The sequence below is a fragment of the Argiope bruennichi genome, chromosome 10, assembly GCF_947563725.1.
Source record: "Argiope bruennichi chromosome 10, qqArgBrue1.1, whole genome shotgun sequence".
Lineage (NCBI taxonomy): Eukaryota > Metazoa > Arthropoda > Arachnida > Araneae > Araneidae > Argiope > Argiope bruennichi.
In genome coordinates, this window is record NC_079160.1 from 51,170,251 (window position 1) to 51,187,516 (window position 17,266).

The 17,266-nt window shown below is 31.7% G+C and overlaps 1 protein-coding gene across 1 annotated transcript in view; it reads right to left on the minus strand.

Moving 5' to 3' along the window:
• Nucleotides 1-17,266, minus strand: part of LOC129988748 (sodium/calcium exchanger 2-like) — a 79,744-nt gene that overhangs the window by 26,364 nt on the left and 36,114 nt on the right. The window contains exons 3-4 of the mRNA XM_056097016.1: nt 13,739-13,865; nt 6,914-7,133 (exon numbers count right to left, since the gene is read on the minus strand). Coding sequence (XP_055952991.1) covers nt 6,914-7,133; nt 13,739-13,865 — 347 coding nt within the window. The remainder of the gene's footprint in view (nt 1-6,913; nt 7,134-13,738; nt 13,866-17,266) is intronic.

Genomic DNA, 17,266 nt, shown 5'->3' on the forward strand with positions numbered 1-17,266 from the left:
AAATACTAATGGTTCTTTCGCAAGATCTTATGAAATGAAGGCTAAATTTAGTGAAATTTAGAAATATTCAGTGTTTTAATGTTTTATGAGTTTCTTGATATCCAATATTAAATGCAATGATTTTGTTGCATTATAAAGTGAAGTTAGTCACAAGGTCAATTACTGGAAATGCGTGAATTGAATTTGGAGAATCCATATTTTACCCATGGGCAATTATACATTGCGTGCTCCGTACAGGAAAAGCCAAAAAATAAATTTGTATATATGCCAAATGGAATTGCCAAAAACATGGTAATAAACCCAAGACCATTATAATGAACTTAAAACTTTAATACAGCAATAATTACAATTTTTATAATCCAAAACACACTAATAATAATATATATGTAAATATTTAGTTTCAACTATATACAATACGAGATAACAAATTTTTAATTGTGTTCATTTAATTTTAAAATATATTCAAATCTAGCAACCGAAAACATTACCATTCATAAGAATCAAACGATAGAAATATTATAAGAAACCATTTAATGGTTTCCATGGTAACTGTTGGCAAACGATTAAAATACTCTGATAAAAAACGATAAACAGTGGTAATAAATCTATTATATCTTTACAAAATTAAATTCTATATCAGACCTTAATAAATGACAGACATTTCGTTTGCTAAAATCTGCGCTGTGTATTCTTAATAGGTGCATAAAAAATATTGAATCCTAAAAATTAATTTCATTTAGTAGAAACAGCTTCATCTGTATATATTTATTAAAAAAAATAATGCAATCAATATTCTGATCAACAATGAATTAAAGAAGAAATTTTGAAATTCGAGAAGTCTGGAATTGACATTAAAACACAGATTTAAAAAGCCGTTTATATAATCCATCGTTCTTTTCCGTTTGTCCAGTAATCAATATTTTACACACTTATTTTATTGTTATTATTGGCATCCGTATAGTAACCATTGCCCAACAGAAGAAAAAAGAAATTTAATGCTCACTCGTGTTTAAAAAATGAAGTAAAAGTGCTATCCTAGCAACGACAAAAATAACGAGGTAAAAGAAGAAAAAAAATCAAAAGAAACACACGCAAACATTGATTTTTGTTTTGCGTATTTTATCAGAATTTTTCTTAAATATTTGATGAGTTTAAGTATAAACAACAAATCTATTATAAGGAAGCATGAAAACGCCTTGACTATATTTTCAAGATTTGTTGCCAGATTTAGTCACATATATATATTTCAAAAGATTATTATATATTCAAGAAGTTCTACGTTTTGCTTTTTTTTTGTTTCAAATTTAAAAAAATTGATTTTGCAGGGTAAAACAAATAAGTTTCATTACTATGTAGCAGATACATTTTACCTTTCTCGTATACATAGTATAGGGAAAGCCTAGCAATCTTCAAAAAATTCAAACTCGAGATTTTGACGAACCTCCGCGTTTTAGACATCTCCGAGTTTGAAAAACACATTTTTGGAAAATGTACGTCGGCCAGTCTATATATACAAAATGCTTTTGAATTATCTATAGCAAAAATAATTCAAAAACACTTTGGGCTAGACGACTGAAATTTGGAATACGGTCTCTACACCAAGTGAATAGATTTCTATCAAATTTTGATTAAAATCTGTTTAGAAGAAATTCGTCTATCCGTCTGTTCGAATATAATTAACACGATAACTACAAAACGAAGTGAGCTAGATAGATAACATTTGGTACACAGATTTAAAATCTATAATATAGACACCTATTAAATTTTGAACCAAATTCAACCACGGGTTGACTGTCTTTCGGTCTGTACTGTCAAAAATATGTAAACGCGATCATTCGAAAACTCACTGACTTAAATGTATCAAATTTGGTATGGGATTTTGTTACTAAAATTTCAATTGCATGTCACATTTTTGTTCCAATCGGTTGAGAAAAAAATGTATAAAACACAAATTCGAATTTCTGATACTATTAATTACATGACAGGGATTAATTGCTAAAAATCTCGCCAAGGCTGACACCATAGATACAGTAAAAATGCCAACTAATATTTCGTAACTATTATATGCTAGCGCCATGCAAGGAAGACATTCTTGGCCTGACAAGGTTATTAGACAGTATGCAAGAAAGTTTCGGGGAGACCATTAGTAAGGATCGGCCATGGTTCTCTCACTCCATAGGGCGATATTCTGCCAAATTTTGCATCCCCGGTTCCAAGGTCGCCCCCAAAGAGCATTGACCGGAGGGAAAAGAGAGGAACGGGGTGAAAAGAAGCTAGGAGGGAAGGAGAGGACGCCATGTCCAGTTGGCTTGTATTTGTTGATGGTTAAGAAAATATTTCTTACATTATCAAAGCTGTACATTTCACAACAATTAACCCAAGTATATAATGTAAATTTATGTAATTAAAACTATAGTCTAGAATATGGCGCTTGGCTTTTATTTATGCCGACAGGCAGTTGGCCACATCTACATGAAATGACAAATTAACAGAACGGTCAACATGGGCCGTCGAAAAACGTGGAAACTCGTCGTAGCAGGGACGGGAAAAACTTTACTCCATTCCCGCTCGTTTATTTTAATAAGAATAGTTTTTGCAAGATTTAACCCATTTTAAAAACCTTTTAATAACATTTCAGGATAAAAAAATAGTTCAATGATAATCTTTAAAAAAAAATGATTATCTTTTTAAACTATTTTGAAAAATAGTATTAAAATTGCAATTGGTTATATGTTATTATGCTATAAAATTCTATATTATATGGAATAATATCATAATTTAATTCAAGAAATTATATTTGCGGTTAATACAATTAATTCATGCTTACGTGAATTATGTCGAGAGCGTAATCCTCATTGATTTTGTCATTTTTTTTTTTAAATTTATGCTCCTAAAAAGATCCGCTCACGAACGTTTACAATTAAACTTTCATTCAAATGTATATGTTACCGTTAAAGTATGAAATCCGTTATTTTATAGAATACCTAGTTATTCCATGAAATAACTGATCGTGTCCGTTAAAGTGTAAAACTCTCTTGTATTTCATGGTTTAACTAGTTATTTCATAGAATAACGATCTGCAGCCCGTTAAAGTGTAAAATAATCTATATCATATATCTCGCACGACAAATACATTTACCTTCCACCCTAACTGCATTTATGAACTATTCCAGGCCATAGGCAGAGAACTTGTTTATCTATGCCAAATCTATTTTAGCTATCATCATAAAAATAACCGAAGAAGGATTTTTCCAATTGGGCACAAGAAACATAAGCCGCATAAAACAATTATATTCCCGATCCCAATTCAGTGTCTGTGAACAAAAATTAATTAAAATCGAAGAAGTACCGGATGTAGAAATATCGCTCCGGTCGGTTGCTACAGCTCAAAGTTTAGGTACTGGTCAGGAATTTAAAAAATGTTCGTGTAAAACCCAGTGTGTCAACAAAAAATGTTTTTGTTTTAGAAATAATGTTCTTTGTAATTCCAAGTGTCATTTTAGTAATCCTTGTTGTAACAAATGATTTTATGGTACGTTTCCATAAATACCATTTATACGCTGCATAAATTAGATAAATTGCTTCTTTTTCATTTTAATTGTCTATCATTAGTTTCATTTCATTTGAGATAAATTGTTTATTTTACACTTTAACTGTCTCTCATTAGTTACTTTATAGAATACCTAGTTATTTCATAGAATAACTAGTTAAAGTGTCAAATTAATAACATATTACACACTTTAACGGACACGATCAGTTATTTCATGGAATAACTAGGTATTCTATGAAATAACTGCATTATATACTTTAACGGTAACATATATATATGAATGAAGGTTCGATCGTATACGAATACGTAATTTCTTAAAAAACGCAGCATGATAAATACATGAAATCTAGAATACAATTTAGATGCTAGATTTGTTTGAAATGCAATATTATAAAAACGCAACTAACTACATTAATTAATATAATATTTCATCTTTAAATGAATGTCCCATTTCGAATACATCCATTCATTCAAATTGTGGAGGCACAACACAAATATTCGATTGCCTTTATTACTTTTCATTATAAAGTACATAGCGCATTAATATGAAGGCTAAACTTAAACAGAATCGTATTGTTTAAAATTATAAAAGGAAATTGAAGATAAGAAGGAAGGAAGTTGTTTCCGTTACGTACTGGCATTAAAAATTTAGGAAAAGGATATCTAATTTAATTTGTATAACTTATAAATAACACACTGAATAAGACACTCATCAGTAATAATGCGCATTACTTCAAATTGGACTATTAACAACAAAAACAAAAGTTTCTTCAATGTTTACTTTAATTAAAATTAAACAATAGTAACAAAATAGATTAATCTCACAGAGGAGAAAATAAAATTGCTGCTTTTCCACGTTGACCTACTTATTTGATGACATAACGTTTAGAATCTTTTTTCCATATAAGTTGGTATTATCTCGCAAAGGACATTAGTTAAATATAGCCTTCTTAAGCCGGATGCCGTGACAAGTCCGTTCTCTTAGGTAATATCTATCTATGACAGATGAATAGGAAATGGCTGGAACATGGAGAGACTATCAGATTTGTATTATAATACCCTGCTTATTTGCAAATTAACCTAGCGGTATTGTAATCACGGGTTAAAAATAGCAAGGTTAAACTACTGTAAGTAAAATTCTTCGTAATTTTTTAATATTATTTGCTATTTATCTAACCTCATAAGAAATAGTCAGTCTGGTCCGATAAATCCAACGCTTATATCTTACAACTTTAAACAAGCGATCCTTGTGTATATATATAAATATATATATATGTGTGTGCAGGGTGTCTCAAAAACCTTGACCGCGGCTTTTATTCCTTAAATATTGATCATAGACATATATTGTAAATTACAAAGTTGCGTAAAAAAAGGTGCAAATTGCTATGAAATCAATTAAAATTTTCAGGGAATAAAACTATAAAAAATACAACATTTAAAATTTTATACTTACCCCGTTCAAAAAAATTCCCAATGAGTAAAATGTGCCGCATCCTCTAATAAGGTCATGTACGAAATTTCAGCATTTTATCACAAAAAGTCTCAAAGATATGAAACTACATAAATGCTGACTTAAACGACTTTTCGATGACTGGACATGAGTTCGCAAAGAGAAAAAATTATGTCGGATGTTCGTATTTTAGGGGTCGTACACAAATTAACAAAGAAAGTAATGATTGAATAAATAAATAAATAATAATTTTACTATTTATTGATTCAAAAGTATTAAAAATGTGTAGAAATAATAACTTAAAGGATAGATTACAAAGTTAAAGGAAAGATTATTTTAATGAAAGATTGCATAAGATTTTTAACAAGTTCACTGACTGTGCTATTTTTAAGTTATATTTTTTAATTCATGATATAAAATTTTAAAATATTTTTCAGGAAGCAGAGATTTTAAAATTTGTATTTAAAACTAAAGATATGAAGCATATTTAATTTTCTTATGATGCATTCCTATTTGTCCTTATTCTTATTCCCTATTTGTTCTTCCCGGTCATAATCCCGGTCATAAATAAAATTACTTTCACTCGTCTCTATAAATGACGCCATTTTACTTCGATTCCTCCCCCCTCCAACTGAATGGCGTAGTATAAACGGCAAGAAGTAATTTCATTAAAATAAATCGGATGAATTTTAAACAGTATGTGTATGTATCTAAGAGGGCCAACAAAAAGTGTTCTTAACGACGGAAAAACGTTGTTGCTGTTGTTGCACACCCCCAAGAACAACAGAGCTATATCAAGTGTAAGAAATTGTGCACCCTGTAGAAGTCTAATACTAACAATGGACTATCAATAATATCGTACCTGGAGAGGTCCAGATAAACAACAAAGCGATCAAGTGAAGCCTCTTTTGTAAAACACTTGGGGCAGACTTCAAAGCGGTTAGAACTCTCAGAATATTTATAGTTCCATGGACCAATGGACTATCCAATTTTATAGTCGATATTATTTATAGTCCAATGGACTATCAATAATATCGTACCTGTAGAGGTCCAGATAAACAACAAAGCGATCAAGTGAAGCCTCTTTTGTAAAACACTTGGGGCAGACTTCAAAGCGGTTAGAACTCTCAGAATATTTATAGTTCCATGGTGCCTACTGAGAAAACGAGTAAGAGTGTCTGCTCCTGCCTACTACAATCAAAATAGTTATAGCGGGAAAACGTTAAAAACAAGCGTTTATACAATGTTTAAAGTTGTATATTTTGTGTAATAAACAAAAATTTTGTTGCAGAATATTTCATAGTTCCAAGGTGCCCACTGAGAAAGCGAGTAAGAGTAGTCTGGTCCTGCCTAAGCAGTTATAGCGGGAAAACGTTACAAACAAGCGTTTATACAATGTTTAAAGTTGTATATTTTGTGTAATAAACAAAAATTTTGTTGCAGAATAATTCATAGTTCCAAGGTGCCCACTGAGAAAGCAGGAATATGTATTGTTTAATGTTGTATATTTTGTGTACTAAACAAATATTTTGTTGTTAAAACGCATTAAAAAAAAAAACTCCACTGATCGGGCATTTTCATTCAATACATCCATTCAATTTTTTCAGTAATACAGCAGATTACGAAAGAATATCATTCATTTAGACTGACAATTCGGTTCTTCAGAACCTAATAGAGGCATTAATAACCAGAACGGTTTTCGCAGAGTGTTTCACAATATACTGAAATAAAAACAACCAGAGCGGATCAAAGTAGTTTGTGTTTCGCGGTATTAGGTAGTAGTTAAGAACTTCACTTTAAAAGTGCATGAAATATGATACGTAGCTCATTTTAGTTTAAATTTTGAACTGACTTACAGAGGTGCTTCAGGCTAAAATTGCTTACTTTACAGAATTATTCATACATTTCCATACCTGTCACTGAATCCACTTCCATCTGTTTGGAGGGCTTGCCAAGCATTTTGACCTTGAAAAGACCTTTATCTGCAGCATAACTGATGCCTACAAGGACTGGGAAGAACAGAAAAGTTACAACAGCCTCCCACACTTCCACCACATGAGGGGTGACTCCGAGGAGGATGATCAGGAGCCAAATGTATGCAAATACGCTGAAAAACGCTGTCACGCTGAACACCTGTAATGAGTTAATTGCTCTATTTTAAAGAGTACTTTTCTATAAAATTTTCTATCTGGTCTAGATTCTTATACAACATGGTTAATACAAATTTATATGAATTAAGAAAGGCTGGACTTGAGAATGAATATAGCAAAAGGAAACGCAAATTCTTATAATAAAAATATCAGTAAAGATTCAATTTAATATTTAACAGTTTCAAATAACTATGCATGATTAACAAATAACCACTACTTTTAATTAATAAAAGAATGCTTATTATAATTTAATAAGTTTAAAAACTTTGGAAATAATAATTTAAAAAATAAGTAATTTTAATTGGCAAGCAGTATATGACTGCAACAATTATACATTAAAAGAACAAAATTAACTGCATCATATATATTTAACCCTTTAAAGGGTTTTTCTAGTCATATTATGTTAAAATATTTTTAGACTTGAAATTAGAATAAGAAAAGGGATTCATTTAGCTAATTAGATAAATTTAATTTGATTAATTAATTAATTTGGTTAATTAATAATTAAGTAACAAATCAAGATACATCATTTTGTCTGAGATAAAGAACTGAAGCATCTAAGTTTATGACTTACTAAAACAATTTGTCAGAACTTATGCCAACCTACATAATTTCATACAAAGATTGATAAATTTGGAGGGAAGCATACTTCCCACGGCCCTGGAAAGGGTTCAAATATTCTTTAATATAAATTAAAATATTACCAAAGTTTTTAAGTGAAATTTTTTCATGCTTTTTGGAAGGAATGATGCATTGTACAGAAATTAAATTTTCTAGTAAATTAATTACATTACATTATATTAAGCATTATTTAAATACAATCACTAAGAACAAATGGAATGGCTATTTTTATAAAGTGAAAACAGTTCAGTTTTCGCCTCGAATTTATCAAAATGAATTCTAATTATAAAAGATATTTTCACTTACTGTCAATAGAGTCTAGGAAAAAGGAAGGATCAAAAAAAGAATTCGAATTATTGAGAATTCAAATTACAAACGTTCCATTTAGTCAAATTTTATTGTATTTTGTTCAGAAAATGGATGAATCATAAATGTTTTCGTCTTCTCTGGTAACTGCTTTTATATTTTAGCTTCTACATAGTAAATGAAGCATGATTTTGGTTCTTGCACGCTCCAACAATTTGTAACTATTATATTATTATTATTATATAATTTTGTAATTATTATATATTTTTCAAGATTAAATTTTCAATTATTTAGATTCTTACATAATGATTTAATATAATTATATTTTAAAAATTTAGCGAGCTAATTCAAAATTTAAAGATGTAAAATTCCACGTTAAAGTTAATTGAAATAAACAAAAAAGGCCAATTAGACTATGCACCATAAGCTATTTCAAACAAAAGCCTATATTTTCAGGGAAAAATTCCTCAGTCTACAGGTAACAGATTGGACGGGTCAAGACTTTTATATACGTAAAGAATTTTATTTCTGGGAAGTATAATGCAACTTTCGAAATTAGAAATTTTCTTGACAAATTTCAATTTCTATGCAATCTATGAAATGGCAGCTATTGTGCAATCTTGAGATAAAAAACAAGCACTGAAAATTTCTTTCTATTGGATTTTTTTTCAGGTATCAAGTCAATAACAAGATCTTCTTTTACTTTTTCATATCTCCCACAGGGGAGACACCGCAGAAATGAGGATGAGAAGCTTCCGGTATGGTGGTTGGTCCTCGCCATCCTGGTGGGTACAGAAATGGTAGGGGTCGGCTACCTCCTATCGATGACGGGACGTGCTTCCCATGGGAAATGTTGTACCGTGGCTCAGTAATGTATGACGAAGTTAAACATAAAACGAGCGATATTATGGTATGTAGAAGTCGAGGAAAAAATGTTCCCAAAATGATTGTAAAATCAAACATTTTATTTTTTAATAATAAGTTATATAAAAGTGTTAAGTATTACTTATGTTACATTAAGATATTATTTTATTCTAAAAAAACCATTAAATTTATAAAAATAAAAACAATATAAGACTTGGTAATAAATCTTCTGTATCTGAGATAACAGTTCATTCTAATACGCAAACAGAACACATTTCTGCACAATCGTTCGAAATCTCCTTTTTTTCATTGACTCTCTTAACAACACCAAACGAAAGGAAATCTATCGCATTTTAAAATAAATTACTCTTTCTTTCCCATGGCATACTCTAGTAAATTCAATACAAAGTGAACAGCATTCAATCAAAACATGGTTTTCTATACATGGTTAAGCATATTCTTGGACATTGGCTTCCTGCCTTGCACGCGAAAGCAATTTTAAGCACATGTGAAGCGTAACCGACATGAAAACGGCCATTAGAGTGCCTTAAAAAACACTTTTATCCTTTTATGGTTTCTTGACCTAATGTTTCAAATGGGAAAAGATGCTTAAATCAAATAGATCTCGATCTAATTCTACTTCTTTCATGGGAAAACTAAGAATGTACATCATCAAAAATAAAGGCGTAAGAAATGTAATTGCGATTCTTTCGAATTAAACAACGAGGAAGTTCATACCTTGTGGTTTCGTATAATAAATAGATTTGCTTATAATCGAATCGTGAGATAGTGACGCCATGATTGAAATCGTAATTCAAGTTTTATTTGAAATGAATTATGCATTCCTACCATTAAGACAAAGACAGCGAAATAAATCAAATCCAGTTCATTACAGAAGCATGCAAGCCTGAAAGGATACAAAAATAACCGAATTTAAAATGCAGCTTAAATGTTCTTTCTAGGCACGAAGGTCTTTCTAAGTTTTCAAGCGATATAGTTGAAATTATCAGAATTCCTACAGTGCAAAATTCAATGAGATCAAATGCTTACCTACCTTATTCTCTGAAATTAATTGCCTACTCTACCATTTATGGGTAAAGATAAAACTGAAGCCCGACATCTATTTTTTTTTTAAATTTAAACTAAAATTAATTCATCTCTGAAATTAATTCATGTAAAAGCAGAGAAAAGGCAAAGGAGTAGAGATTTTGAAATGATGTGTTATTAGTGATAATTATATTGAATTTAAATATCAATTTATAATTTTATATGCTTCAGAAAAATAAGAGATTTTATTCATTATTAAAAGAACACGTATCGTAAATATAGTTTTGAGTCAGTTCAAAAGGACTCAGAAAATATAGTTGACTGCAAACGACATTTATGTTTAAACAGATTTAAAAATAAATATTATTTAATTAACGAATAATAGACTCTTGCATAACGCCCCACTGTACAAAGTGAATTCGTATTACCGGGACTAGTATATAGTGATTAGTTCTTTTAAAACGCGTTGAACGGTTCAGTACAATATGTAAAACAATATTTTCATACTTTTTTCGACTTAAAAAGAGTGACCAAAAATATGCTGTTTAGTGATCTTAGCAGCAAAAACTGAAGAACGAAATGAACCCGAATTTCATATGCAGATACGGGGCAATAATTTCCACACAAAAAAAGACAGAAACGTAAAAAAGTCTTTTACATTGAGAATATTGCGTGTGGTACGGGGATTCCTTTGATGCTCAATTATAAAGACAATTTTCTGTGACTTTTATATTGCAGGTCATTCATTGCTACATGTACATTTTTATTATCTCGTGTAACAAATATAGAGAAAGCACTGTAATCGTCAAAAAATTCAAAAATTTGTAGATATTTTGGTTAATTTCCACATTTTAAATTTCCCTGAGTATGAGAAACACATTTTTGGCATTAAGTCTGTCTGTTTGTCTGTGAACTCCACAACTCAAAAACGATACGAATTAAACATTTACAAACAACATTACAAACATTACAAACTTCGTTAAACATTTTCAACGAAGTCTATTCCCAGAATATAAGTCTGGCTGTTCCAGTATCAGTGAACTCTATAATTACAAAACATAAAGAGTTAAATAGATAAAATCTGGCACATATGTTTAGCATCTAAAATGTAGATTCCTATCAAATATTGAACCAAATCTCTCAAAGGATTGACCGTCTGTCGGTCTGTACTTCTGTATGCATGTAAACGCAATGATTTAAATCAATGAAATTCGATATATAATTTTGTGGCTGCAGCCGTAATTCCATGTCAAATTTTGATTTCAATCTACTGAAAAAAAGTGTCCAACATACAAATTCACATGATAGATTCAGTAAGTCATATCACTGACTATTCGACCCGCCCGAGTAATACTGAATAACCGGACCACCGCAAAAGCAACACTGACGGGAACTGTGCCTGAGTACTAAGGGCCATCACCGGGCACGGTACAACCCTTCCGGAAGGAAGTACATCCCGTCATCGATGGGATGAGCCAAATCCTCCACTTTTTTGTGTACCCTCCAGAGTGGCGACATCCAACCACCATACCGGAAGCATCTCATCCTAATTTCAAGATGCTCCCCGGGGGTATGAAAGATTCAATAAAAACGCTGGATTTATGCAAAGATCAATATTTCTTAAATATTGCCTCTATTGTCGTGTCAGGCATTTTCGGCCCTCCCAAAGGTTCGCAATTTTATACAGAGAAAGAGGGATTCGATCTTTATTTGGAAATATGCGAGAAAGTTTGTGGAAGACCACTTCTGCTGGTTTATTATTCAAATATTATTGAAATTTGGCATAAGCAATTTTCTGTGGGTTCATTGTGACTGGTTTAAATTCCTGTAGCATCTACTGGTGATTTTTGTCTATAATTTTCTTTTTCTTTGCTTTCCTTACACACTTAGCTCTCTGCGCCTTTCACAGTAAAGTATGGTTTCATTCCGTTCATCAAATTTATCTGCAAATGCCTCCAGGAAGAGAAAATTATTTTATGGTTTTCCCCTGTGAATGCTTTATATGTACACTAACTAGTTGCGTTGCCATATATAAAACTTCATTTCATTCTTCATTCATTTCTTGAATGTAAAGGAGGTGTTAAGATAGAATATGCAACACATGTTAATAAATTGAAGACTGCGAAATCATTTCAGAAATTTAGATAGCTTCATGTAGAACAAACATATGGCTATTGAATACACAGCTATAGCTACAGTACTGTGCAAATTAATTGGGACAAACAGATTTTTTAAGAAAATTGTTCCTTTCTCGGGGATTTTCTGCCTGAAACCGTTTTCAACTGCAGTTTCTTGGAACGTATGACTGCCCTTGACTAATCTAAACCGGTTTGACCACGTGATCATGACATGTCGAAAATTTTTCCCTTCAGTTTCTGTAAAAAGTGGTCACTTGTGTGAATTGTGTCCTTCTGGCGTGTATTTAAAAAAATGGATATCACTACCAGGAAAAGGACTAGAATTGTTACCCTTAGTCAGCATACTTCTATGGCTGTGAGGGATATTGCTGCAGTAATTGGAGTTGGAAAATCCAGTGTTTCTAGGATTATTAATCAGCAAAAGAATTTTGGGGCAGTGTCTCCAGAATGAAAGAGTAAATATGGACGCAAACGCAAGACCACACTTCGAACAGACAAATTTCTTGTACGAAATAGTACAATTCATCCTTAGAAAACAAGTAGAGATCTTCAGAGAGAATGATTAGCTACTGGTGTGAGCGTGGATTCATCAACAGTTCGACGATGGCTTAGTGAAGCTGGGAGATTTGCAAGAAAACCAATAGAAAAACAGTTATTGACACCTGCAATGAAGAAAAAACATTTGGATTGAGATAGAAAATATCAATTCTGGACTGCACAAGATTGGAAAAGGTTGTATTCAGCGACAAAACGCATTTTTTTGTGCAAGGGTTTCGACCAAGATTTGTCAGACGAAGAGGTGGAGAACTCATCACGGAACAACATCTTATTCAAACAGTTAAGCACCCTCAGAAACAGATGTTTTGGGGTTATTTTACTTTTGGAGGACCTGGAAGCTTAGTACTAGTTGAAGGGATGATGAACTCTAAACAATACATTTCTATAATAGAAAGTAAAATTGTGCCTTTGATGCAAACGTTCGCTGGTAGTGTTGGTATCTTTCAAAAAGATCTTGCTCCATGCCATCCTTCTATGCTAACAACGAAATTTTTTCAAAAACAGAAAATAACGGTTTTGGATTGGTCTGGTAATTCTCCTGATGTAAATCCCATCGAAAATTTGTGGAGCATTGTAATGAGACATCTAAGTAAAATGGACTGCTCAACAAAGAAAACAATGATTGAGAATGCTATAAAAGCTTGGTTTCGAGATGTCGGGATCAAAAATTTATGTTCTCATTTAGTGGAATCCATGCCAAACCGTGTACAGGATCTCATTCAAGCTAGAGGAGGACATATTTTATATTAGATTGCTATACTGTGCATGTAATGTAACCTATAATAATTAAACAACATTTGTGAAAATTTCTGTGTTTGTCCCAATTAATTTGCACAGTACTGTACAATCCTTCACGATAGTAACTGGCGTTAAATAGATTACAGCGTGCTAATTATGATACTCCCAAAATCATGAACAAAATTTTGAGCTTCCTTTTGCAGTGCATTCAGATGTTTAATTTCTTTCATTATTAAGAAGAAAGTTACAAGCATTAGTAATCGGTGTAACTGCGTTTGAATAACCTGAATAAAATTTTTGAATTTGCGATACTTACGCTGAATGCACGAATTCTTCTCGTTTCGCCTGCCGGTAAAGCCATTATGCACACGCCACAGATGACGAGCAAGTTGAAAGCTGCGGAACCTACAATGGTTCCGGGTCCTAAGGCTCCAGATTCGAAGCTGTAAGAATTAACAAGAACAAAATTAGGAAATGGAAGCTGAACATGGCGTAACAATAATCAATCAGTTACAATGGGTATCTGATTATTCGACAGCACAGATGTTTATAAAGTTTATGTGGAATTTAATACAGTTACAGCTTTTAAAATATACAATAATAATCCATGAAATGGATTGCCATGCTATGCTATATTTATCTTCTCTTTTGAAGCTACAACGGGGAAATTAATTTGAAATGAATTTCGTCATTCAGAACAGCAGTCAGATAACAGGCATGAACCTCAACCTGAACTCTCCAAACATCCACGCGATGAAATCTGACACTCGACGGCCGATATAACATGCTTCGAGCTCATATACACGTCAGATATTCGTCGGAATCAAGTCTAGAAAGTGTGATTTTAATATGCGCGGTCCCTCTTTCACTGGAGAAATGTTAGCCCCCTTCCCCTTTATGCTTCTCGTACATTATATAAAATGCACATATCGTTTTTCATATCATTCTTGAATTTAGTTTAATTTAATTTAATTTAATTTAATTTAATTATATTTGCATTCTATTTTGAAACTACACAAAGCGGGGAGATACAACTTGCAATTATGAAAGATGGTCAGATGATGAAAGTGATATCTGAATCATTTCTGTAACCGATAAGGATCGTCATATTTCAGGATATGAGATCAGAGAAATATTCCCACGTTCTTTTTTCAACCATCAATGGAACATTTGTAAAAAATGAAACAATTAAAAAGTTCGAAATTTGAATTTCACATTAACGAAACAAATTCAATGAATACACATATCAGATTTGTACTTTATACTCTAAACGTAGCGAAAATAATCCATTTAAAAAAAACAATGATAAATATCGATCAAAAATCGATTATTTCTATTAATGATAATGATAAATAATCCTGGTGAACCAAATTAAAAACTGAAATTTTTCAAAAGAAAACTATGGAATCAATTTGATAGAATTATATGTTTTTGGTAGCTTCCTAATTTTGTAATCTTTAAGCAAATCTTCATGTTTAATTTTTTTTCCTCCAAAATAACGGAAGATTAAGCCCTTATTTAATGAATTATAATTGGTAAAAAATTATTGGTGAGTAGTTAAAAGTTGTATCGCATTCATCATGAAAAATAGACTTTCCATCGTCAAATTATTATTTACTTACATTTTCGCAAAATTCTTTTTTTTTTTTTTTTTTTGACGTCAGACTATTTTAAGCCAAATTTTCGAGCAGTAACTTCTGAGGGTAAAGACCCCTGAGTACCCGAGGGCAGAAGTCTGACTTCTAGCTCAAATGAAGATAGCACACACACACTTGCTAGCACAACCCCTTCTTACAGGGGGGCTCATTCACGCACCTCACAGAGAGAACACAAGGGAGAGAACAACCATGCCCGAACCAGGACTCGGACCCGGAACGCCTAGACCACGGGGAAGACGCGCTACCCCTAGGCCAGGGCGCCAGTCCCAAAATTCTTCAATTGATGAAAGTCATAATGACCATGACATAATGAAATTGCGGTTGGTTCTCAGTTTTTTTATTGACGATGATAAAAATCCAAAAATTCTATGAATGTGAAATAATGAACTAAGTGATGATTAATGAAGTAATAAAACCAAAAACATCGTCATCGCATAAAACAGGAAGTATATTTCTGACAAAAAGTAAATTTATCATTTTAAGAATACAATTAAATTTATTACTTGAAGATTACTTATTCGTAAAGAGAAAAAAAAAATGTTTTTGCTCCAACTTAACAAAATCCAACACTGCGGCTCAACAAAATTTCTCCTGCTTTTCTTTCTGGCATTATTCAATTCAGTTGGGTAATAGGTCTTGTCCGGTCTCTCATTTTGACCCCCATTTTTATGCACATTTACTTAATGAACCAAAAAGAATGGCCTTCAACAATGCGCAAGGTCCTGGTCCCAAATTAGTTTACGAGACGAAACTAAAGAATATCGCAATATCCATTTTTCGCGATGCTATCTCTATAAATATGACCTCGAAATAATAGAGTGTAGTTAAAATTCAATCATTAAGATAAAATAATTCTTCGTCCAACTTTTATTCTGATGGATGCATATTTAAATACATCGAGAAATTGATGAGTGGAACAAATATCAATGTTTCTTATAAAGCTCGATGATTTCATCTGTATTGACACTTCAGAGATGCCGACCATTCTATCATTAGCCTATTTCTGCATGACAGAAGAGAGCTCGATCAGATAAAAATGGATGTGTCATTAGAAATATCAAATATGTCATTAGAAGCAAATGATATGGTCATTACGATTTGATGATATCTCATATCGAATTAGGGATTACAGAAACGGGAATTATTAAAGTGCTATATCAGCTAAAAGAACTAGGACTGACACATTCGTTAGTCCCTTTAATGGGCATGTTTTTAAGAAAGCACTTTAAATTTTCAATATGTTTTTCCATTTTGGCCTATATTCATGGAATGCGAGGTCGGATTATAAATCAGGTACCTGCTGCAAAAGGGCTTTGCAATTTCGGGAGTTCAGAATTCTAGAGTTTTTCCCTTCGATGTTTTCAAGTAATTAAATTAAATATTACGCTTTCATTTGAGTTACAAAGATGCTGTACACGAACTTACTCAAATAAAAATTAAATACAGCAAAAAATTTCAAAAATTTTTCTCAAACTTATTTATTTGTCAATCTGGTCTTTTTTTTTTTTTTTTTTTTTTTTTTTTTTCAAACGGTTTTGGGGATTTAAAAATCAACAGTTCTGACAAAATTTATATTACAGTTTTAAGATTGCTTTTAAAAAATCTTACAATTTTTTTTACAGTTTCGTTTAAAATTACTCTTAGATATAAATTTTTACTATAAGTAAAATACTGAAACCAATTTCCTTGTTGCTCCTACAAGACTGAATTAAGCGTTGACCGAAAAGGATTTTACTACAATAACGGTTTTCCAAATTAGCAACTATATTTCAATCAGAATGAATATTTCTAACTCTTAACCAGGAAGGTCAAACTGAATCCAATAGCTGTAGACTACTACAGGCCCACCTTAACTGAAATACATATTATTCAAGATGTACGTCAACATGTATCCATCTAACTTATTGAAGTCTCAAATATAAAAATTTGTTTCATTTTGTTTAAAAAAGAGTGGCAGATTGGCTGAAATAGATGCAATTTTTAAAATGGTTTTTCAAACGCGAGAGAATCTGAAACATGAAAGACGTATTAAAATCTAGACGCAAACTGTTTTGACAATGACAACTTTTAGTATAACTTCGCATATGAAAAATTATTATAATATTTCCCTGCTAAATTTAATTTTGAAAATGTGATGTTAGATTCCGTTTAGCCAAATCTAGAAATAAGATTCCATTTTTTTTCAA